Source organism: Chinchilla lanigera, unplaced genomic scaffold (genome assembly GCF_000276665.1).
Source record: "Chinchilla lanigera isolate Chin_1 unplaced genomic scaffold, ChiLan1.0 scaffold00168, whole genome shotgun sequence".
Lineage (NCBI taxonomy): Eukaryota > Metazoa > Chordata > Mammalia > Rodentia > Chinchillidae > Chinchilla > Chinchilla lanigera.
Window position 1 is genome coordinate 890,082 of NW_004955569.1, and position 18,238 is coordinate 908,319.

The 18,238-nt window shown below is 37.4% G+C and overlaps 1 protein-coding gene across 1 annotated transcript; it reads left to right on the top strand.

The window, feature by feature from the left end:
- Positions 1 to 12,015: 12,015 nt before the first annotated feature.
- On the top strand, positions 12,016 to 12,972 carry LOC102014956 (vomeronasal type-1 receptor 4-like). The gene has a single exon (XM_005413513.2). It carries the CDS (start codon positions 12,016 to 12,018, stop codon positions 12,970 to 12,972), a length of 957 nt encoding a protein of 318 aa, XP_005413570.2.
- The last annotated feature ends 5,266 nt before the right edge of the window (positions 12,973 to 18,238 follow it).

Below are 18,238 nucleotides of genomic sequence, written 5' to 3' on the forward strand. Positions count from 1 at the left end.
AATTGACCCAGAATGCCCAGCAATAGTAACCAAAATGGAAATAAAAGGTCTAAATAGGTGATAGAGTATATAGAGGTAACTGAGCTGAATATTACCAGTATTCTTAAAATAAAACATAAAAATATATATTCATTATAAATAAAAGATTTTAGTCCTTCCAAATTCTTCTTCTGGGAGATTGCTGCTAATTGATGAACAGATAAATCTGACTAATCTATTTATAATTATAAATTTCAAAAATTGTAATAGAATTGTTATAATTCAACTTGGTCAAAAATATATTTGAGTGGACTCGGATTTCATAAAATGTCTGTTTGTGCTATTAAAGCTGTGTCTTATCTGTGAGCAGCTGTTCCTTTTTAAATTTGAGCTCAACAATTTTTTCCCTTCTTTTTTTATTTACATTTTTGGATCATTTGTTCTCAATACAATTTGGGTTATAAACTTCAGAGCTTGCTTCCATCTGGGTTACCAGCTGGTTAAAATGATATCAAAATTGGTTTTCCCATAGATGATCCAAAAATTAAGATAATTAAACAAAAATCCCTTAGGATGTGAATAGATTATTGGACAGGAATCCAATTGGTGCATAGAGAACTGACCAACTTTTGTTATTAATAAGAAGCGCCCCCCCCCATGATCTCTATAGTCTCTTGGAGGACACCCCTAATAATTTGGTCATGGTGAAAAGATCAAGTTTTCTAGTGAAAGTACAATAAAATTTCTCATAAATTTTCTTGCTACAAAACTAAATTAAGAAATTAAGGTTTTCTCATGTGTATGAGAATTCTTTATTGTTAATCTCATGGTGTTTTAAGTGTATTCATGATTCCATATGTATAAGTCTTCCAAAATGTAAAATAAGGATTGCTTGTGGTGATAAGAATTTTCTTTTGGATTCAGTCCTCTGCCTTTAACAAAAAAATTGTGTACATACCATTCAAGGACAACAAATTAGGTAAAAGCTTATGTATTAGATAGAGATGATTGGTTAAAAGAGTTATGCTAGGTCAAAATGAAAATTTAAATATGTTACAAAATATCATGATTGTCATGCTGCAATGTTATGTATGGTTTTGATTTTAAATTTCTGTGTAAAAATATGTAACTTGTCTGTTAACATTTTACAGGTAATTAAAATATCCATAGTTGTTGGAAAATAACAGTTCAATTTTATGTTCTAAGGTGTCTGGTATTCATATAAGTTAGTGATAGTAAACTTACTGCCTCCATTACAGTGTAATGTCATTAATTTTCTCTTCTGGATGTTTAACAACTGAGGTTTGGATATCAAAAATGAGAAATACAGATGGGCTAAGAGGATAGCCAATATTTTGGCCCTAGCTCTCTGAGGTTAATAAGGACTCAGTATATAAGAGAACTTCTGCTATGACATCCTATAATTTGGTTGAGTCCCTGATTTTCTGATCAAGAAGATTATTGCAACCACATGGGAAAGTGATTCAAGGATGTATAGTGTGCCTAAGGAGAGTAAAAATGAGAGGAAAAAAATCTTCCAAACTTTCACAAAAAGCAACCAGGTCAAGCAATGGCCATGACTAATTTAGATGGCTGACAGTGACGGAACTAAAAGGCGCTGTACTTAGTTCCAAGGTATATCATGAGGAGATTTAATTGACCTTGATAGATAGCAAAGAATTACTTAATAAAGGTTTCACATTAACTAGGTATTTAAATACCCAGCAGAAAAGTATGAACACAACATGTAGCAAACAATGCCATGATAATATGTCAGCTATAAAAGGTTCAAATCACTGACTTCTGGCAATTGTGAACTATACTGGTAATTCACTATTGTTAGGGGTTAATGGAGTGTATAGGGTTAAATTGCTGAATATCAGTACCTAAAATCTTTGGAATGGGAAACTTTAGCCTAAATGAAGAAGTTCAGCCAGAGTTGAAAGTGTTCAAGAATGAGAAGGTCTTCTACAGTGTTCTCCAAACACAGCTCCTCCAACTTCAATTGACCACTCATCACTATTAAGTACAAAACAGAAGAGAGGGAGATGTAGGGAGAAACTGAAGCTAGAAATCAATCACACATGTGGGGTTAAAACAAAACTGACTGCAGAACACAGGAGCTCCTCAAGTCATGTAACCATGCTGTTCCAGCTTGCAAACCAGTTGCCAAAGAAAAAGATTGAAATTGACACCAACCTCCTGAGTGTATAAATAAATGCTCTACACTTCTTGGGCAGTTCCTTTCATCCCATCCAGAGAGAGGGCTCCACCTGATTTCAGCTTTCATGTCTTATCTTTATTTCTAATTCCTCTCACCATTTTTCCCTCCAGGAACATCAAGAGCTACTTGGGATGCAGCAGAAGAAATGAAATGTGTGATTTCAGAAGGGAACTTCACAGGGAAAATTGGGGAAAATTGAGTCAGAGCCAGAAACCAGGACAAAGTCTCATAAAGGATGAAGAAAGAAAAGAAGTGTGCATATAAATGGAGAAATCTACACAGTAACAAAGAGAAAGAAGGTGGGGCTGGGGGGACGGAGAGGAGACTTGAGTAAAAATAAGGAAGGACACTGTGGAGGGTTGCAGAAAGAAATAATATAAAAGGAAATAAATGATATTGTTGTGTAAAACAGGGAGAAGGCTGAGACAAAGAATACCTGGAACCAGGAAGAGATTTTTGAGATGAGGAATATGGAGTGAATATGTATAACATAAAGAGGGAAGCAAGGAAGAAATAAAGTGGAGACCAGACAGAGGAGAGAGAGTGAGAGCAGAGTAATTGAGAGGAGTTATGGAGGAGGAGAACAGAGTACAGCAGAAGAGAGAAAAATGATGGAGACCCTTAATGCAGAGCGGTCAGAGGGCAAAGAAGTCAGAGATGCAGAACAGGAAATAGATGGGAATTGTTGAGCAGGAAAAACATCACGTCATAGAAAATACACAAGGACACAGGACAGTGATTAAACAGTAACTTCAAAGTGGTGAGTGACACAAAAGAATATTATTAGAAGAAGCGAGAAAATTTAGACACATTGGAATGCGACTGGTGAAAAAGATGGAGTCATAGCTGTAGGAGGATTGGGCATAAACCAAACAGCCATGGAGAAACTGATAGGAGAAAATGGTTGAAGGAAAGAAAAATATCTAAAGAATTAGTCACATATTGTAATAAAATATATTTGATATGAAAACCACCATTATCTTTTTCCTGCATCCTATGCATTTGATACATATATATCAATTTCATGAAAATATTTCAGAATCCTACTTGCTTTTGCTGTGGTGTAGGTTATTTAAACATGAATTTTAAAATTCTGAGCAGTTTTAATTTTCTTCTTTTAAAAAACTGCCTTGTAGACTCATTGCACTCTATTTGCAAAGTATACAACATTGTTGAATTGTGTTTTCCTAAAATCCATATATTGCTGTCTGTCACCCCAAAGCCTCATGCAGTCATGGGGGTGGACTTTTCAGAGGATGCTGTATCTAGAGTGTGTGGTGTTGGGATTAAAAATGTGTGATTAGTAAGTTAGTCCACTAATTGGCTTGGCATAGTTTTGGCTAGGATTAAGCGTGTGAGTGCTACATTTGCCCTAGGGTGGGCAGTTTGCATAAAATATAAGGGACCAAAAGAATTTTGTCCTTCCCTCATTGCTTTTGCTCTCTTGTGGGAACCATGAACTGTTCTCCTCTGTGATGCCCCTCTGCTATGTGAAACTCTCCCTTGGAGCCAGCTGATTATGGAGTAAAACCATATCATATGTAACATACTGGGGAGGGGACCAGCAGAGACCACCAGGTTTGTGTAAAGACAACATGGTGTGGAATTTATTGTGCCCAGATGTAGGCAGGCAGAGAGTACAATAACACTACTTTTCTGGAACAAAGAGAAGTATGTCACTTTTATAGGTATGGAGAGAAGACGGCAGGGGACATTATGAGAGAAGATTCCAATAACCATCTATGGACAGTTTTCTGGCAGTCTTGCATCTCAGTAGGCAGAATCCTTGAAGTGTCCAGTATAAATTCTCAGGTGTCTCCAGATCCTCCAAGATGTCCCAGGACCTACAAAATTCCTTGTCCTTTTCTCTTACACAATATTCTGTGTGTAATGGTTGATATATTGTGTCAACTTGAGAAGTTTGGAAGTTTAATTAAGTGACTCAGCAAGGAACCAAGGTCCCTCCTTTGTAAACATCCCCATCTTGTGCAAGAGAAGGGCATGGAGATTGTGTGAGTGCTACACCTGCTGCCCGGGGGTAGCCTGCTTACAATATAAAGGAGGAAAAGAGGTTTGTTCTCCCCCTTTTTTGCTCTTGTTGCTTTTACTATCTTCTCATGCCCTGGCTGTTGCCCTTGTGCCCTGCCACCCTACGTTGGAGCCAGGTCATTGACTGAAACCTCCAAAAATTAGGAGCTAAATAAACTTTTCCTTCCTTAATTTTGAGTGTGAGGTATGTTGTCTCAGCAATGAGAGAAAAGTAACCAAGGTATTGTACTTGCTGATAACTGCCTTGGGTGTTGAGCTGAATTGTTTGCAGAGAGTAGTGCTTCTGATAGCAGGAAGGCTGGGGGCTGGGAGAGTCATCTCCAATTTGAACCTTACAGAAACCTCTACAAACAGTGAGCTAAATAAACTTGGCTGCTTTAACTTTGAGTGCAATATATTTGACTCAGTGAGAAAAGTAACTAAGGTACACTGTATTTACAAAGTATGCAACATTATTGAATTTTGTTTTCCCAAAATCTAAATATTGCTGTCCTAGCCAAAATACATTAAATTTAAATTAACGTGGGAGTAAGGTCCTTGCAGGATGAAGGGACTAAGATGAGATTTCATGAAACAGAGTGAATGGAGAGAGAGACCAGACCAGAAGAGAGAAAGAGAAAACCAGGAGTTCGGAAACTAGAGGAGAATTTGGGAGAAAAAAAAACTGAGTTCAAGGAATTTGAAATAGAAAATAATGAGGTGAGAAATGGGAAAAACAGAGTCCGAGAGAAGAATGAGGGGGAAAAGGACTCAGGGAAAGGTACATACAGACAAAAGTGGAAAAATACAGGGTGGAAGAGATGAATAGAGACATTTGCCATAACAAAGGAAGTGGAGGTGGTGATTGTGGATGTGCATGTGAAAAGCACTAATATGTCAAGAAAATAACAGGAAAAAAATAGGAAAAGAGCACAAAGTAAGGAATAAAAACGTTTTGTTTGGAGAGGAAAGAGAAAGTAGCCTAGGACCCAGAGTCTCTGGGATCAGAAAAAGAGGTTGAGAGGAGGGGCATGAACAGAATATTAGAACAAAGAAAGTATAGGAAAAGTTAGAAATAGCACAGAGACCAGACAGGAGACACAGTGATCGATGGAATAGGAGTGGGGGCGAGGAGAGGAGAGGGGGAAACCAGAGGATGGAGGCTTGGATGGCAGTGTGTCTGAAAGCAGGGAAACTGGAGGGGCAGCAGGAGAGTAGAAAGCACAGAAATAAGAAAAGGACAGAGGAGAAACCGCAACAGAAAAACAACAAAGATGGAAGATGTGGGTAGAGGACAAGGAAAAGAAGGTGGGAAAAAATCAGTTAAAATAAGGAAAGAGAAACTGTAAGGGGGAATGACAAAAGAGTATCATTAGCAGGCAAAAGAAGAATTTAGAGGCTTTCTAAAGAAGGTTATAAAAACTGGTTGATTGACATGAGGTAATTGGAGATAAAATGGCCAGGGAGAGACAGTAACAGGGAAAAAAGCCAAGAATCTGAGGGGAAGATTGTTTTTGCATTGTAATAAATATATTTGAGGCACAAATGTCCTCTTATTGTGTACTACTCTCGTGCTCTACAAGTTTTTATTTATTCAATATGACTGTTATCACATTGATAAATTATTACTGATTCGTGAATTACTTCTGTCCCCTGAGTTGTCTAAATATGGATTTTTTTTTTGTTTTCTGTGCAGTTGGGAATTTTATTTTACTTTAGAGAATACTCCATCCACATACTGCTGGTGCACATTCTGTCAACTGTACACAGACCATTCTCCAGGAGAACTGATAGGTTCAGTCACAGGACAAACCTTAACATTTTTGAAAATTTAAAAATCATACAGCTATGTTCTTTGAACAAAGTGATGTACAAATATAAATCAATAACAAGAGGAAATTCAGGAATTGTACAAATTCATTGAAATTAAACAAGATTCTATGTTATATATGTTATATATCTAATGAAGTATTACTAAGCCATAAAGAGGGATACACAGGAGACTTCTATAGGTAAAAGGATGCAACTTCAGACCATACTCATAAGTGAATTAAATCAGACCAATATGTGTAAAACATCATATTGTCTCACTAGTGAGACAAAATGTATAATAGATATGGTGAACTGGGAAGAAACTGTTCAAAAGAAAAGACAAACTGTGATGGAGGAAAGAGGAAAGGAAGAAAGGGGAAAAAAAGAAGTATATGTATACACAAGATAGTTAAGATAGTTATACAATTTGTTTCTCTTGCTTCATTGAAAGGAAAGGCTTGTTGAAGACATAGGGGTAGGCAGAGAGTTCATGAACAAAAACTAAACTGTCCATGAAATACTTCAAAGAATCAACAACTGGGATCTCATCCTACTGAAAAGTTTCTGCACATCTAAAGAAATCACCAGCAGAGTAAAAAGGAAACTCATAAATTGGGAAAACATTTTAGCTGACTGTCCCTCAGACAAAGATCTTCTATCTAGAACATAGAAATAATTAAAAAAACACCATCCACCCTCACCACCAAATTCAAAGACCCAATCGAAAAATGGGTAGCTGAGATGAATACACACTTCTCAGATAAGGAAATACAAATGGCAAATAAATACATGAGAAAGCGTTCAACATCATTAGTCATTTCAGAAATGCAAATTAAAACAACAATGAGATTTCATCTCACCCCAGTAAGAATGGATAGCATTAAGAAATCAACCAAGAACAAATGCTGGTGAGGCTGTGGAGAAATAGGAACTGTTCTCCACTGCTGGTGGGATGCAGACTGGTGAAGGCACTGTGGAAATCAGTGTGGAGATTCCTCAGAAAACTAGGTCTAGAGGTCCCATTCAACTCAGCTATTCCCCTTCTGGGTATTTCCCCAGAAGAGCTGAAAATATCATATCACAGCAATATATGTGCACCTACGTTCATAGCAGCTCAATTTGTAATTGCTAACGTGCAAGCAACCCAAATGTCCATCCATTGTGGATTGGATAAAAAAAATTGTGGTACTTTTATACTAATGGAATATTACCCAGCTATAAAGAAAGATAAACTCGAGGCAGCAAGTTCTCGGGGAGCAGCAGGGCTCCTGGGACCGAGTGTGGGCTGGACTCATACCACCACGATTCCCAGCTGAAAAGCGCGCACAGAACCAGGTAGGCCCCATCCAATCCAGGAGGTCAGGACACGAGAACAAAGACCCCGCGGACATTGCAGACTGAGTCGTTGTGGCGGCAGAGAGGAGATCGGGACTGAATGGCCCAGGGTCTTCTCTGGCTGGGGGCTGGGTGAGCAGGCTCTCTGAGCCAGGCAAGCAGACTCTCTGAGCCCCACGCACCCTGCGCCAAGAGAGCAAGTACTCCAGGTGCTGCAGGGCCAGTGGATTCGAGTCTGTGCTTTGCCTTCGCCCAGACCCTCCAGTGAGGCGAAGGCTGGGGAAGTCTGTGACTGCTACCCATCTGGGCTGAATCTGGTTCCTGTATGAGTCCTGAACTGAGTGGAGACATAGATTTAGGTGATTCACAAACTGTAGACCCTGCAGTTTGTGTCTGAATCATGCTTGTACCCTAAACCGCCTGGAGACATAGGTCCACTGGAGCGGGATTGTCGCACCAGTGCAACCTGAGTCAGGTCGTGCACGTGAACTGAATTGCAAGGGGATGCTGGACCAGAAGGTTGGCCATCAGGTGACACGACTGCCCGCCCCTAAAAACGGGGATAACTAGATACAAATCAAAAGCTACTGGGAAACCCAAGGCTAAGTAGAGCTACTCATAGGTCACCCAGAGGCAAACCTGAACAACAGGAAAAACAGGAACACTAGTGGCCTTGGATGTGCAGCTACTGAAGAGGGTAACTGAGCTTTCTGCAACAGATAGCAAATATGTCAAAACGACATAAGAGAGGCACAAAAAGATAAGAACCAGATTTCCTTCTTATGTGGAATCTAATAAAAGTTAATGTCTTAAAGGTGAGAGTAGAGTGCTGTCACCAGAGAATCAGAAGTGTAAAGGAGAGGAGGGAACAAGGAGAGACTCACTAGAGATGCTTGTTACTCACTTCTCAACATAGAAATTAGCGCCTGGGAGAAAGTGTCACAATACCTGTGGTCCTTAGGCTTGTAATGCTATTGTCTCCAAATCTGAGGTGATACTTAAACCAATTAAAATTCATTCATAAATTCTCTTATATAATAAAAAATTGATAGGTATATGATTCAGATTAGATATTAAATACATAGCTATATGATTCCAAAATTTAAAAATTTAGTTTTTCCTTGTACTATCTTGTCACATATTAAGTTTTTATGTCTTAGGTTTCATGGTATAGCGTAATATAATTTGATAATTTCTGTGATGAATACATTTGATTTTTTCTCTAAAATACACACTAATAATTTTACCTCAAGGCATTCTAATATTAAGCCAAATGAGTAGACATAGAATCTATTGTAAACACAGATCTTCAACAGGAGAAGCACAGCTGATCTGTCTCCTGAGTTTAGCACAGAGTCAAGACACTGTCTGTGACCAGCTGGGAACAGTTCCATCCCCACTCTGTCCTTATCACGGCAGCCAATTGAATCAAATCTCTTACCTTCTCTATACTAAAGGTGCCCCATCTTTCAAATAAAATGAACAATAGCTCCTGCCCCAGAGATTTGTGAAGGTTAAAGTTCAGCTTTCACAATACATTGCACTTGTGATTTAAGAGTTAAACATTCAGCTCTCTGAAGGATACTAGAGCAGGGAAACTTTCAGTCACTGTCCATCATGAGCAGCAGCAGTGAAGTGGGGCGAGTGGGTCTCAGTCTAGACTCACACTCTCACACAGAAATCTTTGGCTCTGAAGATCCCGTCCTTAGTAGGAACTGAGATTACTCTCCAGAGACCTGGGTTTGCCATGGCCTGCTGAACATATGCTGTGTTTGCAGTCCAGGAGCTGTGGTTTACACATGGCTGGTGTCCTGCAAGTGTCTGTTGTGGCTAAGTCTGGTTCCTGGTGTGGTGGGTAGGGGTGGTATGGACACATGGGAAGGACTTTGGTCATTGTAGGGCAGTGAGGAGGGGTCCCCTGCAAGCCTGTGTGTCTCTGTTCTGTCCTTTGAAGTGAAATTATTGTTCCTGCACTCCAGGCACGATAAGCTTCTTCCTGTTGCCATACTGGATGCCAAAGCAGTGGCTCCTCCAGATCTTGTACTCTGAGCCTGTGAAGCTGCAAGCCAGGTGAGCCTCTCTTTCACAAAGAAAACCTAAATTGCACTCTAACGATGAGTCAAACCTGACACCCACTGATTATTCTGGACATAGTGGTATATGCCTCTAATCCCACTTATTCAGGAGGCTGAGGCAGGAAGAGCGACTTCTGGGCCAGCCTGGCAACTTGGTGAGACCCTGTAAAAAATAGCTAAAATGATAAGGAATGTAGCTCAGTGACAAGATCGGCCCCTTGTTTTTAATTTGGAATCACCAACAAACAAGCCAAAGCAAACTACTGATCATGTTTGTTGTCATTGAAGCAATAATATTGAAAGTGTGCACTATTAAAAATTTTAAAAATAACCAGTAAAAGTACTGACAAACTACTTTTTTGTTAATGTCATTTTATTTTTATTTTCAGTCTATTCATTTGATTATAATGCGTGATTTGTATTTTTTCTTTTTTAATCTTGATATTTAAGTTACCTCCCCAAAAATGTTTTCAATTAGATGTAGTTGATATTTTCTGTTAAAGAAATATGTGGCTTTTTTGTAAGAATTATTTTATAATAAAAGTACCATATTGGAGTTTAAATTTACTGATTTATTTTGCTCTTTTCATCACACACTTTTTTTAATCCATTCTATTTTAAATTTTCCTGTGGTATTATTGGTAATCACACTTTGTACAGAGTATAATCAGGATCTTATATTGTATATTCTAGAAATTGCACCACATAATGGAAAGAAAACATAATGTGATGTTAGTAATTTAAACTCTGCCTAGGAAATAGAGGTTTAACATTGTTGTCTTTCCCTTCTTGCAATAGTTTCTCACGATGATTTTTTTTTTTCATTTTAAAGATACACACACAAGTTAGAAGCAAATGGCTCCATGCGGTTTCATAATCTGAACACTTCTTTGCTTTGCAGCTTCAAGTTCAAGGGACAGCTTCTTGTTCACGCTCCATTAGTTCCCCTGTGACCATTCCAGCCCCTGCATCCCCAGCTCAGTACAACACTATCCCAACATCAAGGAACACAGATCACTTCCATCTTTTTATGGTTTATATAAATGCAATTATGCAACATCAGCTCTATAATATTTGGGTTGTTCATCCCATATGTTATTAAAGAATTCATCTGTTTTTTTGCATGTTTCCATGCATCACTGATTAGAATATCTCTATGTCATTGAATTGTGTGAGTAGCCAACAAGTGGTTTTGAATTTGACTACTAATGTCCCTGTGTTGTCATTTTAGGGTAAGGTTATTACAAATAGCACTGGGATCTAAAATCTAGAATTTGTGTCTTTTAAAATCATATAAATTTCTGTTGGCCCTATACGTAGGAGTAGATGTTGGCAGATGTGTTAAGATCTTTCCAGCTTTAGTGGACACTAACTGTTGCCTAGAATATTTGTACTAGTTTACCAGTCTTTGTACTAGTGTACTAATCTTTGTACTGATACCAACAAGGTATGAGAGTCCTGGCATATCCACATTATTTTGTAAAGGTGATATTTTCTACTACTCTAATTTGAGCATTCCAGTTGTTATACAATGCTAAAAGCAGTGTTTTTTTTTTCTGGCTCCTGTTATTTACTGTTACTCTGTAACTGACTATAAACTATGGTGTAGCCTCTTTCTTAATAGCCTATTTTATTCAGCTTGCACATATTATCCTTTTGTGTTGTCTGTATATTGCAAATCATTTGTAGTCATTTATAGATACTGGAAAAGAGTTCCCTTTGTCTTCTGATGAGGTGAATCTCTTATCTTAAAACTAACAATTTTGTCACATCACATCTCTTGGTTATTAATTTTTGTAGTGTTTAAATAATTTTTCATACACTAAGAACACAGACTTCAATATTTTTTTTTTTTTTGGTTTTTCTTCGGTACCGGGAACCGAACTCACGACCTTGCGCTTGCCAGGCAGGCGCTTTTTGCCACTGAGCTAAATCCCCAGCCCCGACTTCAATATTTTGTTCAGCAATCTTTTTATAATCTCCTCGTGGTATGATGTGAACTGTGATGGGAATTTTTTTTCCTGTTCACAAATTCAAATTTATTCAGAAAATGCTTTGTGCTCTGCTTTAGGTACTCATGTGTTTCACGTATGTAGATCTTGCAAACATGGCCTAAAAATATATTCTCAAAGGTATGGGCACTGACTATGTGCAAATGTTTTCCTTTTTAGTATTTTCTAAAAGCACACTATAACTTCTAGTTACATAACATTTACCTTGCCTTAGGCATCATGAGTATTCTTGAGGCAAATTAAATTGTAGGACAAGATTCCATAGTTTATATGCAAGTATTATGCCAGTTGTACATGAAAATAGTTGATCCACTGAGATTGGCCTCTTTCTGCTATCAAGCAGCTGTTCTCTTAAGCTTTCATTCCATTTCTTATCATTGCTTCACCCGGGCTAACACCAGCTCAGCCTTGGTGTGGAGCCTGTCCTACTTCTCTCCCCCTGTTCCAAACTCTCTTGTCTCCAGTAATCCCAAAGCACTGCACAACCAACGGGAAATTTCACTCTCCCAAATGACCAATAGGTTGATGATTCCTACATCCTCATAGCAGAATGGCATCTAGGGACTTGGCGATAGGAATGACTTTTCTGACTCAGACAGTCACTGGGATCCTAGCTAACATTGTTCTTCTTTTCCATTATCTCTCCCTCTGCTTCTCCGGATACATGTTAAGGCCCACAGATCTAATAGCTGAGCACTTGACTATAGCAAACACATTGATCATGCTGTCTAAAGGAGTCTCACAGACAGTGCAAGCCTTTGGGATAAAGTATTTCTCTCAAGGTATTATATGCACAGTTCTTTTTTATGTCTACAGAGTGGCCAGAGGTGTGTCAGTCAGTACAACCTGCCTCCTGAGTGTCTTCCAGACTGTGAAGATCAGCCCCATGAACTCCAGTTGGAAGCAGCTTAAAGCTAAACTTCCCAAGCACATCAGCTTCTCTATTTTCCTCATTTGGAGTCTCTATACGTTGGTAAATGGTATTTTTCCATTTTATAGAAGCCACAAATATAGTGGCAAAAATATCACAAAGAAAAAAGAATATGGATTCTGTTCTACAGGATTTCGAGACAAAATCATAGAGGCACTGTATGCAGCATTCATATTATTCCCTGAAGTTTCATTTTCTGGGATCATGATCTGGTCCAGTGGCTCCATGATTTTCATTTTGCACAGGCACAAGCAGCAGGTCCAATACATCCTTAGAACAAATGTTTCCCACAAATCATCCCCTGAGTCCAGGGCCACCCAAAGTGTCCTTGTCCTCGTATGCACCTTTGTGTCATTTTACACCCTCTCCTCCATCTTTTATGCTTGTGTTTTGAATTTCAATATTCCTAGTTGGTGGCTCATGAACACCTCTGACTTGATTTCCACCTGCTTCCCTGCTGTAAGCCCTTTTGTTCTAATGAGCTGCAACTCCACTGCATCCAGACTCTGGTTCAAATTCTCAAGTTTTGTCAGAAGCATGCAAAGTGCATTCTTTTGCACAAAGGTGAGTGGTTGAGACACAGAGTGGCCCTTAGAAAGGCAGATAGAGAAACTGAAAAAGGCTTCTAGAGCAGCCAGTAGTAGAGTTCTTATCTACGGTATAGGGGGCATTAGGTTTGATTTTCAACACAACAACAAAATTGATAAAATAAATATGATTTAAAATTTTTAAATGTAGGGAATTAAAGAGAAAGACATCAACCTGTAAGGTGGACTCTGGTGATTTGGGGGATTTTTCAAGCTGTGTCAGTGTGGAACTCTCAGGTCAGTGTGGTAGACTGGGCTGATCCTTCTGCATAGCATCCTGCTGAAAACTGCCGTAAAATGTTCTGGAAAGGAAATAAAATGGGCTTGGCAACAAACACTGGGTCGTATTGATGAGTGACTGATGGGAGAGACATGTTTTTAGAAACACTTATGGAAGACAAAACAGTGCCCAAATGAGTGGTTAATACTCTTAGGAGGCCCCTTCTGTAGATTGTCAGCTATCAGCATGCTTTTTGGGTAGTGGTCCTGAGAGGTGACCTACTAGAGCAGCTTCTTTTCATGGTTGGTTATGTACAATGAGTCCTCAAAGATAGAGACAAGTCCACTTACTGGCCCAGAGGGTAGATTTGTTTATTGTATAGAAAAAAAATGATATCTCATCTGTAGCAGTGCAGGACAAGTTTAGCAGAAACTTCCTTAAAAGACTGGAGGTTTTTGTGTTTGGACTCTTTACAGATGATATTAATTGGCTGGATGAGCAACATCCAGACAGAGACTGAAATATAGAGAGAGACATTGAAGTACACCTATGGTCTTAAGTCAGATGCTAAAGAAAGGCTAACCTACGTCCAAGAAAGACAGACAAGGGTGCTTAGGTGAAAATATACACTGAGGAAGAAAATGTAACTGTAACTTAATGCAGTGAAGTGTAAATTGGAGAGAAGAGACAAGCAGATGAAGAATGGTACAGGGGAAGGAAAAAAGGCCAAGATGCTGCATCAATCCAGTGCCTGAAGGAGTCTCTGTGTCGCACCTCTAAACTGTTTTTTAGGAAGCTCATATGTCTCACTGAAGCTTTTTTGTAAAATTGAAATCCTTTTTAAACACAGTGAACTGTGACTTTCTTTTATGTCCATGCTTGTATAAAATAGAGTTGGATTTCATAAAAAAGGCAGAATCATGGGCTGATTCTTTCTGGCTGTGCATGTGAATAGGAATTGCATAAGCTCATGGCTCTGTGCATTTCCAAGAGAAACTGTCAAATGTTGTAAACTTTAAGTCTATTGTTACAGACATAAAAGTTGTTATTTCTGGTTTCATATTAAGTGCAATTGATGATTTTTGATGTGCTTCCTTTTTCCTTATCCAATTTTTATCTGTGATAGGATGTTTACAGAAAACAGTTTCTAGTTATAGCCATCTGATTTGAATTTACAGCAGCTTAACACCAAAGCTTTACATTTTCAGTCACTTTCCTAAATTTTGTTGCTAATAATACACACTAAGTGTACATATGTATTGGGTTGTTTAATGTCTCCACATATGCTGTAGCATACATAGATAAAATTGATCCTCAATTTCAAATGGCATACCCCCACCTTAACACCCTTCAGAATAATTTGCAATCACTACTCTACATTTAGATTGATTTCAATTAGCTTACTCATATGACAGAGAATACATGCTATGTCTTTTTCTTCCAGCTTATTTCACTTAACATAATGTCTTCTCATTCTATTTTTTTTTTTTTTTGGCAAAGAACAGCATTTTATTCTTCTTTATTCCTGAATAATACTCTGCTGTGTACACAAATTGCATTATATTTATTCATTCTTCTATTACATGGCCTCTTAGCTATTTTGAGTGCTCTTAGAATAAATATTCATTTCTTTTGTGTTTGATATAACAATTTACATATTTTATGTTGTATACACTATAAGGAAATGTGCACAAACTTATTTTAATACTTTTGTCTTTGAGCCCTTATACTGGAATTAAAAATAATTTACAAAGAACCATGACATTATTAAAATATTATACATTTGAGTATATATTTTTCTTCAGCATTAAGATGTACATTTTCACAAGTTTTTGTGTAATTTACAAAGAACCATAACATTATTAGAATATAATGTATTTAAGTATATATCTACCTTCAACATTGAAATGTACACTTTCACAGGTTTTCATTTTAGTAATTATTGTCTTTTTATTTTGACTTGAATAACTATCATTTTTTAAGGCAGGTCTAGTTGGAGACTAACTCTTTCACCTTTTGTTTCTGGGGGACAATTTCTTTTTGCCCTTATTTTTTTCTAGTGTACCATTTCCATGTTCTTTCTACATTTGTTAGCTTCCTTTGCATTTTCCTTTCAAACTTGTCCTTTCTTCTGTCTATGTCCCATACAGTCTCACTTCTCTTGTCTCCTTCATTGGCTGCTTACCTCCCTCACTGACCTCCTCTCTCTTTTGAGAGCTGTCCTGCTCCAGCTGCTCTTCTTTCTCCTCACTGTTCTTGTTCCTCTCCTGCACTGTCTTTGACATTGCTCTTTGTCTTCAGAACTGATAACTCTTCTGTCTCACAATCCAAGAAGAACACATGCATGTATACTAAGACATACAAGCACCAACATGATCACCGTGTTCATACATTAATTTATCTATCTACAAAGACATAAGTGAATTAAGCATGCACACCCAGAGTTGTTCACATAGGTTGACAGATAGCCACACACATAAAGATAAATAATGCACACACAGGTAACTACCTTAGAAAGTTTCCTCCACATACATGAATAAAAATAAAAAGTCTGAATACGACAAAAAAGCATCAGATTATTATAAAAGTACAATTTATAATAAATATATTAATAGCAATAAAATTATGCATACAATGCCTGTAAGCTAAATGGTGTACACAACAGAAAAAGGATATGAAAAAAATTAACTGAAAAGGAACTAAAATAGTGTGTGGTGTTCTAATGTGTAACGATCCAATTATAGACTTGAGAGGAAGTAAAGGTCTGAGTTACGTAAGTAATATAAATAACAGGTAGACAACATGTGTATTGTGATCCATACACAGGGATGTTGTGATGATTTACTCATGTTCATACAATTTTTTAATTAATATCTATATTTCCAGATAGCATGTACAAGGTATGACATATTTAGGTTTCTGCTATAAAAGTAAATATTTCTTAAGAAATCTATTAATGTAAATTAAATAGAATAAGTATAAGATAGTGTAAAAATGAAAAATCTGAGATTCTCATATACCAAGAAGAAAATAAGAGTATCAGGAGATGGATGGAAGCAGAAGGGAGGGGAGGGAGAAGAAATGAAAAAATAATGATGATATCTTATATACATGTACCCACTCCCACCAAGAATGCAGACATTATGCACTGTAAGCATCTCATAATAAAATTTTAAAAAGAAACATCTGAAATGTGAATGATTTGAAATCACAGTGTGTTATAATGAAAAATTCAGAAGCATGATTTTAAGATATAAATGGGGTTGCCCAATGCTGATTTATTGGAGTTACTTGCTCCCTCCCCTATGTCTTCCTGGGCTTCTGCCACAATTTTTTCTGTTCCAATTACCTTCTTCCTGGAGCCTGAAAGCTCTGTCACTCTGTGGAGCTGCCAACCTTCAGTTTTGGCAGAAATGCTGGAGAAAATTTGGGCAAGATTCATGGAAGTTTCACCTCAGAATTTAACAAGGTTGCCTCAGACACATAAGGCAAGGACAGGATGGTCACTCAAACAAGGGCAGCATGGGCAGCATCTAACAAAGACAGACATGGAAGACATGATTTGGCACTGGAGAATTTACAGTAGCAACAGTAACAACAGTAATAGTGACTATAAACCATCGACACAAGAATATAAATGGGAAAAATCAAGACAACAAGGTGCCTCAAAAACTTTGAAATCTCTGAAGCCTGATCTCATACATTGATATGGAGGAACTCACAGTCTGAGAACTCATAACAATGGTTAAAATGATCAAGGAGGTCAAAGGCAGATCAAAAGAACAATTGCTTATGGTGGTCAGTGAGCTCAAAGAGAATATGATAAACAGAAAATAATTTCATTAATAAAATATTCAATGAGCATGAATAAGACAAAGAAAAAGCTAATTGAAATAAGTAAGATGACATAAGATGTGAATGATCATTCCATACACAATAGGTTTAAAAAGTTGGATATGTATATATATATACATATATATGTATATATAATCTTAGGAATATGTATGATATATACATATGCATTAGTTATAAATACATTGGATATATAGTGTATTTCTGAAAAAGAAGGTTTTGACTGGGAATTTCATGTGCAAAGGGCAGTGCTTTGAGGAATTCCACATGTAAAGAGTAATATGAAGTTAACTGAATATACTTTTATTTTGTGTATCAAGGATTCTGCTTACTATGATTTATCAACATCAAATCAAAATCCTGCTTACACATGGAGGTCTGATTTATTCCACTTATGAGTATGGTCTCAAGTTGCATCCTTTCAGGTCAGCGATTGTGATTCCACCTGACTTGTCCTTGCTGCCCAGGATTGCTTTTGCTATTCTGGGTCTCCTGTGGTTCCAGATGAATTTAAGGCATGTTTTCTCAAGATCTGCCAGGTATGCTAATGACAGTTTAATGGGAATTACATTGAATCTATACAGCAGTTTTGGGAGTATGGCCATTTTCACAATGTTGATTCTTCCTATCCATGAGGAAGGAATATTTTTCCATTTAATGAATTCTTCTTCGGTCTCTTTTTTCAGAGTACTGTAGTTTTCACTGAATAGATCTTTTGCTTCTTTCATTAGATAGAATTCTAAATATTTCAATTCTTGGATGCTATTGTGAAAGTTATGGTTCCCTTAATTTCTCTGTCTGTTTGTTGCTTGTGTATAGGAATGCTATTGATTTTGGGGTGTTGACTTTGTATCCAGCTACACTGCTGAATTTGTTGATTAATTCAAAGAGTCTTCTTGTGGCGTTTTTGGGGTCTTCCATGTAAAGTATCATGTCATCTGCAAATAGTGATAGTTTCACTTCTTCCTTTTTCTATCCTTATTCCTTTTATTTCTCTCTCTTTGTGTAATTGCTCTGGCTAATGGCTCCAGAACTATGTTGAACAGGAGTGGTTACAGTGAACATCCTTGTCTTTTTTTTTATTTTGAAGATAAAAGGAGGGAAACATTAACAGACATACAACATTTTACAACATATCACAAGCACAATACAGACAATACAGAGTTACAAACAAAGGTGGTAG

Excerpts from the sequence above, each read along its gene's own strand:
- LOC102014956 (XM_005413513.2), top strand. The coding sequence starts at position 12,016 with ATGGCATCTAGGGACTTGGCGATAGGAATGACTTTTCTGACTCAGACA.